The sequence below is a fragment of the Salmo salar genome, chromosome 02 (genome assembly GCF_965601325.2).
Source record: "Salmo salar chromosome 02, fSalSal1, whole genome shotgun sequence".
Lineage (NCBI taxonomy): Eukaryota > Metazoa > Chordata > Actinopteri > Salmoniformes > Salmonidae > Salmo > Salmo salar.
Genome location: NC_138292.1, coordinates 15,046,802 through 15,065,058, shown reverse-complemented (window position 1 = coordinate 15,065,058; position 18,257 = coordinate 15,046,802). Strand labels below are relative to the sequence as shown.

At 43.1% G+C, this 18,257-nt stretch overlaps 2 protein-coding genes across 4 annotated transcripts; both read left to right on the top strand.

Moving 5' to 3' along the window:
* Nucleotides 1-7,233: 7,233 nt before the first annotated feature.
* Nucleotides 7,234-9,954, top strand: LOC106574784 (single-strand DNA endonuclease ASTE1). Its single transcript, XM_014150871.3, has 4 exons — nt 7,234-8,607; nt 8,693-8,906; nt 9,008-9,179; nt 9,308-9,954. Exons 1-4 carry the CDS (start codon nt 7,306-7,308, stop codon nt 9,723-9,725), a joined length of 2,106 nt encoding a protein of 701 aa, XP_014006346.2. The 5' UTR covers nt 7,234-7,305; the 3' UTR covers nt 9,726-9,954.
* A 4,473-nt stretch (nt 9,955-14,427) lies between these two features.
* ci023 (Alba-like protein C9orf23) lies at nt 14,428-16,424 on the top strand. 3 transcript variants are annotated; one of them, XM_082958562.1, is made up of 2 exons: nt 14,428-14,761; nt 15,404-16,424. In XM_082958562.1, exon 2 carries the CDS (start codon nt 15,420-15,422, stop codon nt 16,131-16,133), a length of 714 nt encoding a protein of 237 aa, XP_082814688.1. In that variant the 5' UTR covers nt 14,428-14,761; nt 15,404-15,419; the 3' UTR covers nt 16,134-16,424.
* The last annotated feature ends 1,833 nt before the right edge of the window (nt 16,425-18,257 follow it).

Genomic DNA, 18,257 nt, shown 5'->3' with positions numbered 1-18,257 from the left:
ACACCAGGGTTGGGCTCAATTTAATTTCAATTCAGGCAATCCAGAAAGTAAACTGAAATTCCCATTCTAATAAAAAATGTTCTCAATGCTTTTCAATGAGAATAAAATTGTGAATTGGAATGTACTTCCTGAATTGGCACCAATCTAGTTTAGCCCCAATCCTGCTACTAAGCACCCCGTCTCCTATAATGAATGACCTGTGGTAAGGCAGCAGAATTTGACTTGGGGCTAGTGCTACAGAACAGCCTAAAAGAGCTCAGCACAGAGACAATAATCAAAGGTAAAAGTAATGTAGAGAAAGATTGCGTAAGAGAGCAACAGTTCACATTCCCACCCAGAGAGACACTAAAATACTTAGAAATCGTCATATGGGACAAGTGGCATTTAATTCCCCAAAGCCCCATGAGACTTTGGTTCTACTGAAGGGCCAGTTCAGTCAGACTAGATTCTCTGTGTTTTGTATATATTTCCAGGTTGGCACAAAACTGTGAAATTGGAAAAAGGATGATAATGCTCTTTTAGTGTTTGAAAAGACCCCTGGAATTTCAGCCTGTTTTGGTGGGATCAGGTGACATCACCAGATGGTAAATTAGTTAATAGACGAATAAGAAAGAGTTCCAAACCTCTCTGCCAATAACAGCTAGTTCAGTTTTGGTTGAATCATCAGCATAAATGGACACACATGCTTTGTTTAATGCCAATGGCAGGTCATTGCTAAAAATAGGAAAGTATAAGGGCACAGGGCGAGACCCAGATGCAGACATGGGAGACAGATGGTTCGAGTCTCTGATATTTATTATAATCCAAGCGGCAGGCAAGAGAATGGTCGTGGACAGGCAAAAGATCATAACAAGGTCAGAGTACAGGAGGTACAGGGTGGCAGGCAGGCTCACGACAAGACATAAAGTATGGTCAGGCAGGCGGGTTCAGAGTAGAGGCAGGCAAGGGTCAAAACCGGGAGGACTAGCAAAAACGGAGAAAAGGAAAAACAGGAGCACGGAAAAACCACGCTGGTTGACAAGACAAGACGAACTGGCAACAGACAAACAGGAAACACAGGAATAAGTACCCAGGGACTAATGAGGAAAACAGGTCACACTTGAGGTGGGTGGAGACAATCACAAAAACAGGTGAAACAGATCAGGGCGTGACAGTACCCCCCCTTCTAGGGACGCCACCTGGCATCCTACCTGGGCGCATACCTGGCTGACCTGGGTGTCGGCAGTGAAAATCGGCGATGAGGGCCGGGTCCAGGATGTCTTTAGTGGGAACCCAGCACCTCTCCTCCGGACCATAACCCTCCCAGTCAACCAGGTACTGGAATCCCCTGCCCCGTGGTCGAACCCTCAGGAACCCTCTCACCGTGTATACTGGCTGGCCAGAAGCGTTGTCGGAGAAAGCCAGTGTACGACGAGCACCAGGATGACAGGTAAGCCTGGAGGAGTGAGCCCATTCCAGGACTTGAGGCCGGGCCAGATCAGGAACGAACATCCGGTTAGCCGGGCCCCCCCCCAAGCGTCCGGCTAGGAACGTTGTGCTTTGCAGACCAGAGCCTCAATACCCCAGACAACCGAAGCCGCCAAACATGTGGCAGGGAGGATGGTCTCTGATTCAGAGGGTGTGCAGCGGAACTGTACAGGCGGGAAAGGGCGTCCGGCTTCCCATTTTTGGACCCTGGGTGGTAGGAGATGGTGAAATTGAACCTGGTAAATAACAGGGCCCAATGGGCTTGCCAGGAGTTAAGGCGCTTGGCAGTGCGGAGGTATTCTAAGGTATTATAGTCAGTCCAAACCAAAAATGGATGTTCCGCCCCTTCCAGCCAGTGCCTCCGCTCCTCCAGAGCCATCTTAACCACTAGGAGTTCCCGGTTCCCAACGTCATAGGTCCTCTCTGCAGAGTAGAGAAGATGGGACATGAAGGCACAGGGATGAAGCTTTTGGTCTTGGACGGATCGCTGGGAAAGGACGGCCCCTACTCCCACGTCAGAAGCGTCAACCTCCACCACAAACTGATGGATCGGATCCAGATGGATGAGGATGGGGGCAGTAGTGAATGATGGAGGTGACTGAAAATGTTTTTGTGTTGTTTGATGCAAGAAACCAGTTTACAAAATAAAATGCATTATTATTCCAATACCATTATTACAGAGAATCAGACACATTATGCTACCCTCTGCCTATTGGCTACTTAGCTTATTGAAGCCTGTCTCAAAATACAACACTGCCCCTTTAAGACAAAAAAAAGCTATTTACCTGACTTTTCAAAGATATCTAGAAATGTACACGTTTCGTGCTCTTGTAGGAAGCAATCACTGCCCCATATTGCTGACTACAAATGATCCATAACTGGGCTAATAAGTCACTAACTAGCAAAGGATATGAACTAAATGTGCTCACGTTGTGTTGTGGAATTCTAATCAATAACGAGAGACAAGGTCAATCACCAATCAGGATATTACTTTATTCCAAACATATTAATAAAACAGCAGGTGAAGCTGGTCGACCCAACACTCTTGAGTGCCTGGCTGAGAGCCTGACATAGAAAGAATACAAATATATTTTATAGCAAAGATACACCCTATTAGTCTACATGACAAACAGCAGATGTGTGGAATGGGTCAAAAGGTGAGACTTGATATATGAGAAAGGAGTATCCCCCAACCAGATAGCATTTGCTGTGAAGACTGTTGTTATTGTACAGAAACCAGAGTTTGGCCCCTAAGACAATGTTCCTCTCATCATTATCTATACCTGTCACGTCCTGACCAGTAAAAGGGGTTATTTGTCATTGTAGTTTAGTCAGGGCGTGGTAGGGGGTGTTTGTTTTGGTGTTTTTGGTTTAGGTTCTATGTTTTCTATGTTTAAATCTAGTTTTCTATTTCTATGTTGGGTTTTTGGTAGGACCTCCAATTAGAGACAGCTGGTTGTTGTCTCTAATTGGAGGCCATATTTAGTTGAGGTTTGTTTGACTTGTGTTTTGTGGGTGGTTATTTCCTGTATAGTTTGTGCACCTTATAGGACTGTTTCATCGTTTGTTTCTTTTGTTTAAGTGTTATTTCTAATAAATTAAGAAGATGAGCACTTTACACGCTGCGCCTTGGTCCAATCCTTACGACGCTTATGACAATACCTGAGCCATCTCTCCCTGGTACCTTACAGAACACAAACACCAACTCATTCTATGGAATGCATGCTGGAGGTTTTGTCACCAAACCATTCATAAATCAATTGTCAGCGTTAAGCCTCAGGTTCACACAGATGAGAGTACTAATAGAAGCCTATTCTATTGCATAAAACAACCATTCGATGCAATAACAGTACTATAACAATCTTGTAATTTCTCCACCATAGTGGCTACATGCAGCTGTTGCTTTGATCTCAAAACAAGCGCATCTACTCATGAACACAGCTGTAAACACAGTCCAGACCAAAGTAAATGGCACAGATCCATATATGGCAACGGTCAATTTGCATATAGGCCTACTGCAGTTCTGATTTGTTATGCCTCACTGGTCTGTGTAGAGTACGGACTGAGTCTTGCGCAATAGAATCTTACTCCGATGCGTTCTGCCTATAACATTTTTTGCATCTTTTTTTTCTTCTGGCATGTTGCATTGAAAGTGGCTAATCTTGCGTTGATTCGATCACAATTGCCACAGTAAAGGGAAACGTTGATAGTGTTAACAGGGAAAACTCTAGAAATGAGCTTCTGTCAGTGAGCTGATATTTTTGCTGCACTCCGCGCAGCAGTCACTGGGAGCTGGGTGGCAGAGGGAACATTGCATGACACAAGGATCAATTAACATTGAAAAGAGAATAATTACATGAATTACATTCTCAGGTCATAAACATACATATTACCATCAATAACGGTGCTCCATGCTTTAAAGATACATTTCTATATATGTTTTTACTTCAAATTCATCTCCAGCGCCACCCCAACATCAACATGTGTGAAAATGGCACATTTTTATGTTTTGTAGTAAAAAAGAAGATAAGTCTTTTGGAGTGGAGTGCCCATCACAAAGTGGCCATCACAAAGCCCTGACCTCATCCTATAGAAAATTTGTGGACAGAACTGAAAAAGCGAGTGCGAGCAAGGAGGCCTACAAACCTGACTCAGTTACTCCAGCCCTGTCAGGAGGAATGGGTCAAAATTCACCCAACTTATTGTGGGAAGCTTGTGGAAGGCTACACGAAATGTTTGACCCAAGTTAAACAATTTAATGGCAATGCTATCAAATACTAATTGAGTGTATGTAAACTGACCCACTGGGAATGTGATGAAAGAAATAAATGCTGAAATAAATCATTCTCTCTACCATTACTCTGACATTTCACATTCTTAAAATAAAGTGGTGATCCTAACTGACCTAAGACAGGGAATTTTTACTCGGATTAAATGTCAGGAATTGTGAAAAACTGAGTTTAAATGTATTTGGCTAAGGTGTATGTAAACTTCCGACTTCAACTGTAGATTCCTTGAGACTTTTGATAAAATCATGCAGGGCTTGAAATTAACCTGATTATCCACTTGTCCTTCAGACAAAGTGCTCTACATTGTAGAATAATAGTGAAGACATCAAAACTATGAAATAACACCAATGGAACCATGTAGTTTCCAGAAAAAGTGTTAAACAAGTCACTTTGCCTTGATGACAGCTTTGTACACTCTTGGCATTCCTGTCTCTCTTGGCTAAGAGTTGAGGAAAGACTGACTTCTTGTTTTTATAAGAAACATTAATGTGTTGTAAATTCCAAATTGTTTGCATAGTCAACTTACACACAGCACTGACACACACACACTTACCCCACCAGACATGCCACCAGCAACACTTCATGGCACAACGCCTCTCCCCCATGTGACCTACTTGTTGTGTGTATGTACTGACGTGTGTAATGCGCGCACACACACACTATGTTAATGTTTTTAAATGTACTGACGTGTGTAATGCACACACACACTATGTTAATGTTTTTAAATGTACTGACGTGTGTAATGCACACACACACTATGTTAATGTTTTTAAATGTACTGACGTGTGTAATGCACACACACACTATGTTAATGTTTTTAAATGTACTGATGTGTGTAATGCACACACACACTATGTTAATGTTTTTAAATGTACTGACGTGTGTAATGCACACACACACTATGTTAATGTTTTTAAATGTACTGACGTGTGTAATGCACACACACACTATGTTAATGTTTTTAAATGTACTGACGTGTGTAATGCACACACACACTATGTTAATGTTTTTAAATGTACTGACGTGTGTAATGCACACACACACTATGTTAATGTTTTTAAATGTACTGACGTGTGTAATGCACACACACACTATGTTAATGTTTTTAAATGTACTGATGTGTGTAATGCGCACACACACACTATGTTAATGTTTTTAAATGTACTGACGTGTGTAATGCGCACACACACACTATGTTAATGTTTTTAAATGTACTGAAGTGTGTAATGCGCACACACATCTATCTTTCATTAACTTATTTTATAGTTAATGCTAGCTAATTCTAAAAACAATGTCAATTAAGTCATAAAAGGTACACATAAGAACAATAAAAATATTAAAGAGTTGAGCAGAAAGTCTATCTAAACAGTTATAGTGGTCCCTCCCTATTCCCAGCCGATCCGCCCCTGCTTCCGGGAGAATTCTGGATTCCTAGCTCGGTTGAATCTGTCCTTGCTCTTGTGCCGGGTCCGCACTGAGACCAAAGTCCAACCCAGATTGTCCTCTGGCTTGGCCTTGCTCCCACCTCCAGCACCATCATCATCATCTTCTTCCAGAGCCAGAATGTGTAGATGGGTCGTCAGGTCATCCAGTGGCTGTGTCAAGGATGGAGGTGTGGCCCTCTGCGGCACAGACACCAAGGGGATGACAGAAGCATCATGGGAGTTGAGTATGGCTCCCAGGATGGCCCTATACAGCTGCCAAGAGCAAGGGCCTCCCATTAGGAGAAAATCTGGGGTCAAGCCCTCTCTCAGTTTGATCACAACATGGTGATCGGTCCACAGTGTCTAGCTGCATCTGGTCTGCAGCACTGGGCAATCCCTGGACACCCATGGTGTGTTCTGTCTGGGATGTATTTCCTAGTGCAGAGTTTCAGCAGTCATGGGACTGGCTAAGTGAGGCTAGCGTCATTCCAATGGATGACTTACCTTTCCTTAAGTTTCACTTTCCATGCCTCATCTCAGTCACTCCCATATTGTCTCTGGTCACAGAAGGCATAGACTAGTTCATTGGACCTTATATGACAGTCATGGGAATGTGTTTAGATGTTGTTTTTTTTGCAATTTTGATAAACGTTCCTCAAAGTCTCGCAATGTTGCGTCTCTGGTTTTTGAAACTCTGTGCCTCTTTCCGTGTTCACGTTCTAGTCAGAACTTGGAAACTCTGACATTTCAGACTTGCTAACTTGTTGTACGTATACATGTGCCGCTATCAACCAGTTAACAAGTCGGACATTTCCGAGTATCCTAGTTCTGATTTGAATATGACCGCGGCATCTCTTCACAGGTCGTTGTGTAGTCACGTGGGTCGCGAGTCAAACAGGGTAAACGAAACCTAGATAAACTTCACATGAAGAAAACCAAACGGATGTTATTTAGCCCCGCGGAAATTGCTTTATCAAACCATACAAATAAAAAACATAAAACCATACAAAACAATGTATCTTAAACATAAAAAAACAACACTTGGGAATATTTCCTTATTATTATAATACTAAAAAACTTTAAACCCACAAATGTAATGTAGGCTACAAAACATACAATGTTGCTCAAACCTAGTCCTTCCCCAAACCGCCTGAATCAATTCTCAGAAGAAACACAGGCTCTGGATGAAAATCTGCATTTTCACATTATGATGTTTTTGTGGGGGCAAGATAATTGATAAGGAGTCAACTTAATTTAACTCTGATCGCTGTTATTACTCAAATTTTTACATGACGAACATTGACAATAATTTTTCATGCCAGAGAGGCTCAAATTAAGCACAGATTCAAATGCATAAGACAAGTGCTGAACATAATTTTACTATAATTGCAAAAAAACATCTAAAACACATTTCCACCCTTATCAGTGTCATATAAAGTCCCATGATCTATTATATGTCTACTGTGACAAGAGACAATATGGGAGTGACAGATGTGAGGTAAGGAAAATGAAACTTAAGGAAAGGAAAACTCATCCATTGTAATAATGCTAGCCTCACTCAGTCAGTCCCATGACTTCTGAAACTCTTCACTAAGAAAGACATCACATCTCAGACAGAGCACACCATGGGCGTCCAGGGATTGACCAGGTTTATGGAGGAGAATGGAAACATTTTAAAAGATGTTCCCTTCAGAAACAGCAAGCTGATCATAGATGGTAGTAATCTGTTCAATTTGCTTTATTTTGACTCAGGTTTGGATCAGAGTCATGGAGGGGATTACGATGCGTTTGAGGGCCAGGTCTGCAAGTTCTTTAAGGCTCTGAGAGACTGCGACATTGACCCCTTTGTGATTGTAGATGGGGGCTCCGACTACACCGACAAAAAGTTTGAAACACACAAAGAACGAGCTCAATCAAGGATCAACACAGCCAACAGCTTGTCCATGGGGCTTCAGGACAGGGGTGGTGTACTACCAACCCTCATCAAAGATGTCTTCAAACAGGTCCTCTCCAGCCTGAAGGTGCCATTCGCACAGTGCATTTGTGAGGCAGACCAAGATATAGCCTCCCTGGCTCGAAGTTGGAACTGTCCAGTGCTGACCAATGACAGTGACTTTTATATCTTTGACATCCAGGCAGGATTTCTGCCCACCTCCCATTTTCACTGGCAGAAAGTGTCTATGCAACGTGGGAGCTCTATAAGATACATTCCCTGCAAGCAGTACACCACAACAAGCTTCTGCAGACACTTCAACATCAACAGACAGGTTCTCCCAGTCTTCGCCGCCATGTTAGGAAACGACTACGTCAAGTTGCATAACATGGGCGTTTCCCTCAGGTGGGAAGAATACTCGTCAATGGAAGGAAGGTTCGCCCGCTTCGACGGCTTGCTGAATTGGCTGGCTCGCTTCCAGGGGCAGGAGGAGGCCTTGGACTCTGTGCTCAGGCTTATCCTTCATGGTAACAACAGACAGAAAATGGATGCTGCCCTCCAGGGCCTCTCCCTGGGCATAGAAGAGTACCATCTTCCCCCTAGTTGCCTGGAGCGGTTCTTCAACGATGGAGTGGGACCAGGCCCCGGCCGTCTCGCAGAGCCTCTGAGGGTCCTTCCAGACTGGACCCTACTGCCGTTGATGAAGGGTAGACTTCCCTCCTGCATTGTAGACGTGCTGCTGCTGAGGAAGGTGATGCATCATGTCCAGGTGGAAGATGCCCACTTGCCCTGTGGGAACAACACCTCTCGGCCAGTACGACAGGTACTCTACGGGCTGCTGCTGGGTGGGAGGAGGGCAGACCACAGCAGTCAGAGACCCCCAGTGGATGACGTGGAGGAGTATTACAGGGAAGGCCAGTACCTGACCAGCAGCATGGTTGAAGCCGTCCTGCCCAGTGCTGCAGAACAGATGCAGCTAGACACTCTGCATCAGGTATGTATATGTGTATGATATAGTATACAGTATATTCAAACATACTGCTGTTGATTCTTAACTATTCTCTTGCTGTGCTCCTTAGGCTCCAAGGCCAGTGCAGCTTAAGGTGTTTTTGGAGACCCTTGGTGTGTCCCAGTCCACTTTGAGCGGTGTCCCGCCTCATCTGCGTCTTCCTGTGGCTGTCACCTGCTACTGGCTGAGGCACGCCCATCCCCTTCCAGACCAGCCTCTCCTGCAGGCCCTGCTACTAGGATTGGTGTACGGAGAGCTCTGCAGACAGAGGAAGAGCCAAAGAGGTATGGCCCAGAGCATGAACGAGAAAACACAGTATTTAGAATTGATAGATATTGAAGTGTGTGAAGTGCAGCCACTGACTCCTCCCTTTTTTGTGTAACAGGGTTTATGGGGGGACCAGTGTTGGAGAGGCTGAGAGGGCTGATTCAGAGAGGTACAAGGAGCCTAGACCTGGGTGTGGCCCACGCCTACAGCCAGTGGCAGTGCTGCCTGAAAGAAAGCCTTCACCTGAACCAACTGCTGTGCCTCCCTCTTGCCGAGCCTCAGTGTGCCTGGTAAGGTGTCCCTTCCTAAGTCAACCCTTGCCCCTAAACTTAGAGCAGTGGTATTCATTCACATCGTATTTTAGCCCAGCAGAAACACAGCTAATTCAACCATGTTTTGTTTCCCGTGTGGTGTCTAGGCTGTACAAGGGTACTCTGGTGCACCAGCTTGTGACCAAACTGAGAGGGGGGTTAACCCCGGATTCTCTCCTGATTGGAGGCCCTTGCTCTGGGCAGCTGTATAGGGCCATGCTGGGAGCCATACTCAACTCCCATGATGGTCATGAGGCAGCTGTCATCCCCTTGGTGTCTGGGCCGCGGAGGGCCACACCTCCATCCTTGACACAGCCACTGGACGACCTGACGGCCCATCTACACATTCTGGCTCTGGAAGATGATGATGATGATGGTGCTGGAGGTGGGAGCAAGGCCAAGCCAGAGGACGATCTGGGTTGGACTTTGGTCTCGGTGCGGACCCGGCACAAGAGCAAGGACAGATTCAACCGAGCTAGGAATCCAGAATTCTCCCGGAAGCAGGGGCGGATCGGCTGGGAATAGGGAGGGACCACTATATAACTGTTTAGATATAGAGACGTTCTGCTCAACTCTTTAATATTTTTATTGTTCTTATGTGTACCTTTTATGACTTAATTGACATTGTGTTTTTTAGCATGAACTATAATAGATGTTATGAAAGTTAAAAGTTTCACTTTGTTTTATTTTGGTCTTTGAAAATAGCTCTATAAATCTCATGTATTGTTACTATTAAAATATTTTCAGAGCAGCAGTAATGTATCATAATTGTATCATCAAAATGAAAAATAACATTTAAATCAGCTGTTCTTGAGAATTATCTCTGCTTTGGCAGTATATTTTATATGGAAATCTTAAACTGAACAAATCTTAGATATTGTACTTTTTACCTCAATCTGAAAACGTATGACACTCAAACCTTTAACCAAGTTAGCAGACACTCTTAAAATAATTACAAAAAATGTAAACCATTGATAAGGCATTTACAAACGGTTTGTTTTGTGTACAGCAGTGCAGCTCTCTAGGCCCTTTACTCTTTCCTATTTTTAGCAATGACCTGCCACTGGCATTAAACAAAGCATGTGTGTCCATTGATGCCGATGATTCAACCAAAACTGAACTAGCTCTTATTGGCAGAGGTTTAGAACTCCTTCTTATTGGTCTATTAACTAATTAACCGTCTGGTGATGTCACCAGGCAGGCCAAAACTCCATCCCAGCAAAACAGGCTGAAATTCCAGGCAGTCTTTCCAAACACTAAAAGAGCACTGTCATCATTTTCCCAATTTCACAGTATTATTCCAACCTGGAAATATATACAAAACACAGGGAAATCTAGTTTTTGACTGAACTGGGTATTTAATAGAACCAAAGTCTAATGGGGTTTTGGGGACTTTTTTCTATATTTTTATTTTAGTAATACTTTTTTTTCTTAAAACTGCATTGTTGGTTAAGGGCGTATAAGTAAGCATTTCACTGTAAGGTCTACTACACCTGTTGTATTCGGCACATGTGATATGTCCCCTATGACGATTTCTACGTGTTCTACTGTCTCTCTGGGTGGGAATGTGATCTGTTACTCTCTCTTACACAATATTATGTATCCTTTGATTATTGTCTCTGTGCTGAGCTCTTTTAGGCTGTTCTGTAGCACTAGCCCCAAGTCAAATTCTGCTGCCTTACCACCGGTCATTATAGCAGGATTGGGGCCAATTCCATTTCAATTCAGTCAATTCAGGAAGTAAATTCCAATTCACAATGTTATTCTCATTGAAAAGCATTGAGAACATTTTTAATTGTAATGGGAATTTCAGTTTACTTTCTGGATTGCCTGAATTGAAATTAAATTGAGCCCAACCCTGGTGTATACATAATCATTACAGGATCTCACTTAACTGCTGTCAGACTGGCACCTGCTGATCTGAGAAAGTTAAGAAAAAAGTTGATTATATTGCCGCTTATGTGTCTTTCCACTTCAACTGAGGTGGTCTAAAATGTCAATGAGATACAGAGTATGTACGTCCTATAACTTTAAATGTAGTGGTCCAATAATACATTGGTGTATGGTTACTATGATAATACATAAGTCCAGTTATCATTCTCCTCATTATCATATTCCAGTTATCATTATTCACTAGTAAGGGTGGGTACCGCTTTGTGGCACTATGCCACCTAGTAAAAAACTGTCAAGAATATAGTTTTGAATAATGAAATATTCACAAAGGGCAGTTGTGAATATACTGTAGGTGATTCTGTTGGATCTTGCAGCCCTATTGACAGAGCTGAGTCATAATTACTCACCTAAGGCATCATTTCATTGGACCTTTGTTTTTTTAACCTTTGCATTCTGTGTAGGCCTACGGCACCTGGTGTCCCTAGTAGGCCCTGACCTGGGTAGGGCACAACAGACGTGTGTGTGTGGTGTTAGTCAAGAACAGGGATATACAGTCACAATGTTAGAGACTGGGCCAATTGCAATCACTATTGACCGGTGTATTACAGCGAGGTGATCCATTAATATAGACTAAGACCACCCACACAGCTGATCTCAATGATTCTAAAATGTCCACCGCTCCAAAGCCCCTTTTATAGCTTACCTGAAGCTAACGTGTGTCCTTTGTCCTGATCTTGTCCATATTCTGATTGTTCCCACATTTGTAGACAGGTGTAGATGATTAAAAGACTCATTGTGATCCTAACCACCTCCGGTAGGAAGTCAGGCATGCATTGACTGGATATCTTTACAAGTGTAGACAGATCGGACCGAGAAATCATTGACAGGTGGCACCATTGACTTATGGCATCAATGTGTCTTAAAATAAATAAGTAACATTATGAAAGAATAGTATTCAAATATTTGGATACAGGGAGGGACCAGGAAAAATATGCAGACAGTGGATGGATAAGAGACACATTTTAATTCCATGTGTAGACACATTTCTGAAAATGTGGACAAGATCAGGAAACAGGAATAAACCATGTATAAACAGGGCTCAAAACCTTTGCACCCCCATTTCTTCCAAAACATTTTTAGCTCTAAAACAAACCTTGGTGTAGATGGGAATTAAATTAAATTTTACTTACAAGCCCTTAACCAACAATGCAGTTTTAAGAGAAATAAGTGTTAAGTAAACAATTGACAAGTAAAAAATTTAAAATAAAATTAACAAATAAGTAAACAGCAGCAGTAAAATAACAATAGCGAGGCTATATACAGGGGGTACCGGTACAGAGTCAATGTGCGGGGCACCGGTTAGTCAAGGTAATTGAGGTAATATGTACATGTAGGTAGAGTTAAAGTGACTATGCATAGATAAACAAAGAGTAGCAGCAGCATAAAAGAGGGGGGCAATGCACATAGTCTGCACTGTATTTTTATTTTTTAATTTACTGTAATAGTCTGGCAGCACAGGTGCCAGAAATAGACTAAAACTACAGACTAAAAATGTATATAAATAATCTGTATAAAACGGTGATTTACTTTCAATCAAAATAAAGTATATTACTGCAATTTTATGCCATGAACTCCTATTTTTACCTGGAATCTTCTAATTTGCTGGCATTGGTTGTGAAAATAAAGATTTGGCCAGCTAAAAGCCTAAAGAACTCCTTAATTGATGACAAAATATAGCTAGCACACAGATTATAATCATAATATTACAAAAACTACTCTCAATTCAACTGGTATCCGTTGTGAAAATAGAGAATTGGTCAGCTAAAAAAACAGACAACTCCTTAATTGTTGACAAAAATAAAGCTAGAAAACAGATTATTATAATAATATTACAAAAACCTACTCTCAATGTAACTATTATTGGTTGTGAAAATAGAGAGTCAAGGTAGAATGCAGTTAATGTTTGTAATGTAGTGATATCAGTATCAGTACAATCCCAGACGACAGCATTTTTTTTTTACATTCTCTTGCATAATTGTATACTGTTTAAACATCAGAAACTTTATTTTACTATAATTATCTGCATTTAGAATGTAAAACTAAAGTAAATATCCATAAAACAATGGTAAATGTAGTGTTTTCTTTACAATGTATATTACTGTATTTCTACAGCTTATTGTTGTGAAAAGGGGATGCGTGTCTGTAAAAATACAGGAAGTTTAATGTATTTCGCATTTACTGACATCTCCTATTATTCAACACAACGAAAGTTAAATATAAGTTTATCCCTGTAATTTCACAGTATTCTACCATTATTCATAAGTACAGAAACAAAATGTTTTTACAGTGTGTGTAGCCCTTTGATTAGCTGTTCAGGAGTCTTTTGGCTTGGGGGTAGAAGCTGTTTAGAAGCCTCTTAGACCAAGACTTGGCGCTCCGGTACCACTTGCCGTGCGGTAGCAGAGAGAACAGTCTATTACTAGGGTGGCTGGAGTCTTTGACAATTTTTAGGGCTTCCTCTGACACCGCTTGGTTTAGAGGTCCTGGATGGCAGGAAGCTTGGCCCTGGTGATGTACTGGGCCATACGCACTACCCTCTGTAGTGCCTTGCGGTCAGAGACCGAACAGTTGCCATACCAGCCAGTGATGCAACCCGTCAGGTGCTCCGGTGCAGCTGTACCTTTTGAGGATCTGAGGACCCATGCCAAATCTTTTCAGTCTCCTGAGGGGGAATAGGTTTTGTCGTGCCCTCTTCACGACTGTCTTGGTGTGCTTGGACCATGTTACTTTGTTGGTGATGTGGACGCCAAGGAACTTGAAGTTCTCAACCTGCTCCACTACAGCCCCGTCTTCCAGGGGTCCTGCAAAATTAAGGCAGTTATACAATTTTAAAAACATTACAATACATTCACAAAAGATTTGACAACACATTAAGTGTGTTCCCTCGTGCCCCTACCACATATCTGCAACACAACATACCATAATTGGTAACCTACATTCGAAAACGAAACCTACCAATGTGACGTAGTGTAACCGTGTAGGTTCCGTCCCTCTCTTCGCCCCAACCTGGGCTCGAACCAGGGACCCTTGCACACATCAACAACTGACACCCACGAAGCATCGTTACCCATCGCGCCACAAAAGCCGCGGCGGCCCTTGCAACGCAAGGGGAACAACCACTTCAGGTCTCAGAGCGAGTGACGTCACCGACTGAAACGCTATAGGGACGGAACCTACACGGTTACAGTAGGCTAATGACGCTCTAGCTGAGGAACGCAAACCGTGTGTCTGGCACACGTGATCACTTATGACATCTTTGGCACAAGTGTCTCTTATAATCATTTGCTTACGAAACCTGCTGAAATATAGATAACCCGAGGAAATTGTTCTAGCAAACCACTAAAACAAATATTTTCTCTGAGACGACTTATTATTATACTTCAAACACTTCCACCCTACTAATGTGGTTATGTCAAAGGTGGGTTAGTATGGTTTTAGAAACTCTGTTGTTATTTCCAGTCAGTCATGTTTTAAAAAGTAAAGCGATTGCATATATTTAACTCCTACAACTCCCAGAATGTACTGGGGCTCCTTAATGCTGTTTGCAGCAGCGGCGAACGTCATACGATCAGAGCCCTTTGCGACATACGGATGTCCCATGTTTTCTGGTAAGTAATAAACAGTTTCTTTGACTGTGTTAACCGGGCTGATCAGAACACACGCGATGCTTACGACTGGGTTTTTGTAAATACGTGAGTTTTATAACGAAGTTAATCTTAATTAGATAGCATATAGCTCTTCATGGCTGACACACCTATCTAACTGTAGCTAGTTACAGCCAGAGTTTGCCAAGTAGGCTACATCAACTCTACGGAGTTGAGCGACGTTTTTTATACGGATCTCAGTTTTTTAAATGAAGCTCCGTCTCCTTCGAGTCACAATGCAGTCGATACTTTTTTTATTTATTTTTATTCTTAAACCCTTATCGTGTACCTATGTTTGTCCTCTGTTTTTGCGTGCCTTTTTTATAAAACTGTAATCAAATACAACCGCATACTGTTTCCTCATTGTTGTTGCTCTAAAATGTTAACACGTCGCGAATGCGCATGTGCCAATTGAATCTCAACGAAACAGTCAGTGGTTGTATTTTATTAAGGAGGTACTTGGCCAGCTACAGCCAGAGTATTTAGCTAGAGAATTAAGAGATATGGCAGCAAGATTATTATGTAAAAGTCTGAGGCTACTGTACACTAGTTCTAATACAGTGTTGATCAAATATTCTGTATGTGTGTCTCTGTCTGTCTACAAAGATGAGGTACAGGTGACATGGAGAACTACAGTAAGGCGCGGACGGTGGAACAGCCCTGCCCCTGCCCATTCCCTGGCCTCTCCAGCGACACCGATGAGGTTAGAGTGAAGGATGGCAGCAAGATCCGCAACCTCATGCGCTACGCCCTGAGCCGCATGGAGGTCAAGCCCAGGGCGCTGGAAGGCGAGGGGGGGCATCCTAAGAGCGAAGAAGGGGGTAGCACCACTGAGGTCCAGGAAGCACCATGCTCCCAGTCACCGGAAAAGATGCCTAGCCGGCAGATAGTATTCACTGGGATGGGGAAGGGGGTCTCCAAGGCCATCACGTGTGTGGAGATCTTGAAGCGCCGTGTGAAAGGCTTGCACCAGCAGACCAGGCTGCTCTTCAGCACTGTCCTGGAGGTGTGGGAACCCCTGGAGCCTGCGGCAGGCCTGGACAGCCTCACCGTCAATAGGAACATACCCGCTATCTGGGTACTGCTCTCCAGAGACCCCCTGGATGCCAGCCTGCCTGGATACCAGGCTCCAGGGAACTTTGATGCCCTGTGGGCACAGGCTGCCAAGGAGGATGCCGGGGTGGCTGGTGGACAGAGGCATGGTGGCAGGAGGAAGAGGGGAGGTGGTGGTGGCAGGGGTAAGGGACCAGGAGGCCCTGTCAGACAGACTGGTCGATCCAGAGAGCCAGGAAAAGGCCAGAGTGGTGGTAAGGGGGCGCTGGCAGGGCAGGAATGAGATGTGATCTGTGTGTGGAAGAGGCCTTTGGACCAACCTGTTAACATCACAAGACAGTCCCCCATCGACCGATGAGTGCACAGAATATCAACCTTTCCAACTTTTCCGTTATTGTGTTATGACTCACTTTTTGGGAGAGGGGATGTGAGGGAGTGCCTAAGTTCATAGGTCAAAGCCTGAGAATTTTCTGACTTGGGTGGAAATGTTTTCATGACAGATACTTATTTTGTGCTCTTATATTTTTGTTCAATATTTTGTCTCATAAGTAAATAAAGTGTAGCCTGAACATGATTGCACTGGTCATTTTGATGTTTGATTTTTATAGAAAATGTATTCTAGCTTGTTCTGCAACTACATGCAGAACAATAACACTTATTATTTTGAAATGAATGTAATTAATGAATGTTATTGCTGGAGAAAGGAGTTCATTGAATGTTCTGCTTGAGCGCTCTTGAGAAGCTGAACAACAATGCCATCTTGTGGTGAAAATGTGATGATGCCAGAGTTTGAAGGTTAGAGAGGTCTTGGACATAAAGGTGTTCCTTCCCTGTAAAAACATAAGCTGTCAATCACAGACCATTTCTTTAACCTATACGTCTGATTGTGGAGCTATATTTCTTCATAATCCACAGGGGAATAACCTAAATGTAAATGTCAAAATATTGAAACGTTATATTAAAAGTGAATTCCTTTCCAGGATAAAACCAGAGCATAGCAATCAGTGAATGTGTGCAGTGGGATCAGAGTGGCAGATGTAGGTAACCTAGTCAGTCACTGCCAGCACCTTATCCCTTTATCCTCTTCAGTGGATTCTCTTGAGGGAGCAGCCGCGGTGTGTGGAATGGCCTGGCTGGAACAGACGAGGATTAAGGGTTCTTAACTAGGACCTGACTCCATTACAGGAGGTGTGCTAGTCAGGAGGAGAAATACACCAGGGAGAGGAAACTGGGAAGTGACGGACAAAAAGAAAGGATGAGTGGCGGTGGACGAGCAAGTTCAGGACAGATCCTGGTTCTCTCATGGCTGGTCGTTGTTCCTTCTCTGACCCAGGTTCGCCACTCTCTGCCAGTCTTGTGGATCATGCCACTGACAGACAACCCAGGGCGGGGAAACCTTACGGCGTCCGTGTTGCCGGCTGTCCAGCTCGCTCTAGACGACCTGAGCAAGCAGCAGACTCCTCTAAGAAACTATGAGATCAATTTTCACATCATAGATTCAGAGGTAACTTTTGCTGGTGTGTTAGTGGACTGGTGTTTTTGGACCAACAAGCCTCTGTTAGTGGGGTGTACATTGTTTATGTGGAGAACAAGGTTAAAAGTAGTATATTTTAATGCAAGAAAGCACATGTAAGCTGTTCAGTGCGTTTGGAATCATAATGATGATAAATGGAGTGGGACAGTTCACTCTCGTTTTCTCTTTGTCTTTTAGTGTAATATTGCCAAAGGACTTAAAGCCTTCTTTGATGCCATATGCTTTGGGCCAAAATACTTAATGATCTTTGGAGGTGTGTGTCCATCAGTCACATCCATCATTGCTGAGTCACTACAGGGGTGGAACCTTGTACAGGTATCTTTTTACATCACACTGTATTGTAGGCACTGAGCAACTGTTTTACATCACATTGTATTGTAGGCACCGAGCAACCTTTTTACATCACATTGTATTGTAGGCACTGAGCAACTGTTTTACATCACATTGTATTGTAGGCACTGAGCAACCTTTTTACATCACATTGTATTGTAGGCACTGAGCAACCTTTTTACATCACACTGTATTGTAGGCACTGAGCAACCCTTTTACATCACATTGTATTGTAGGCACTGAGCAACCTTTTTACATCACAGTGTATTGTAGGCACTGAGCAACCTTTTTACATCACACTGTATTGTAGGCACTGAGCAACCTTTTTACATCACATTGTATTGTAGGCACCGAGCAACCCTTTTACATCACATTGTATTGTAGGCACTGAGCAACCTTTTTACATCACACTGTATTGTAGGCACTGAGCAACCTTTTTACATCACATTGTATTGTAGGCACTGAGCAACCTTTTTACATCACACTGTATTGTAGGCACTGAGCAACCGTTTTACATCACACTGTATTGTAGGCACTGAGCAA

Excerpts from the sequence above, each read along its gene's own strand:
- LOC106574784 (XM_014150871.3), top strand. The coding sequence starts at position 7,306 with ATGGGCGTCCAGGGATTGACCAGGTTTATGGAGGAGAATGGAAACATT. Across the intron at positions 8,907-9,007 it reads ACAGAGGAAGAGCCAAAGAG|GGTTTATGGGGGGACCAGTG; the intron begins GTATGGCCCAGA and ends TTTGTGTAACAG. Across the intron at positions 9,180-9,307 it reads GCCGAGCCTCAGTGTGCCTG|GCTGTACAAGGGTACTCTGG; the intron begins GTAAGGTGTCCC and ends TGTGGTGTCTAG.
- ci023 (XM_082958562.1), top strand. The coding sequence starts at position 15,420 with ATGGAGAACTACAGTAAGGCGCGGACGGTGGAACAGCCCTGCCCCTGC.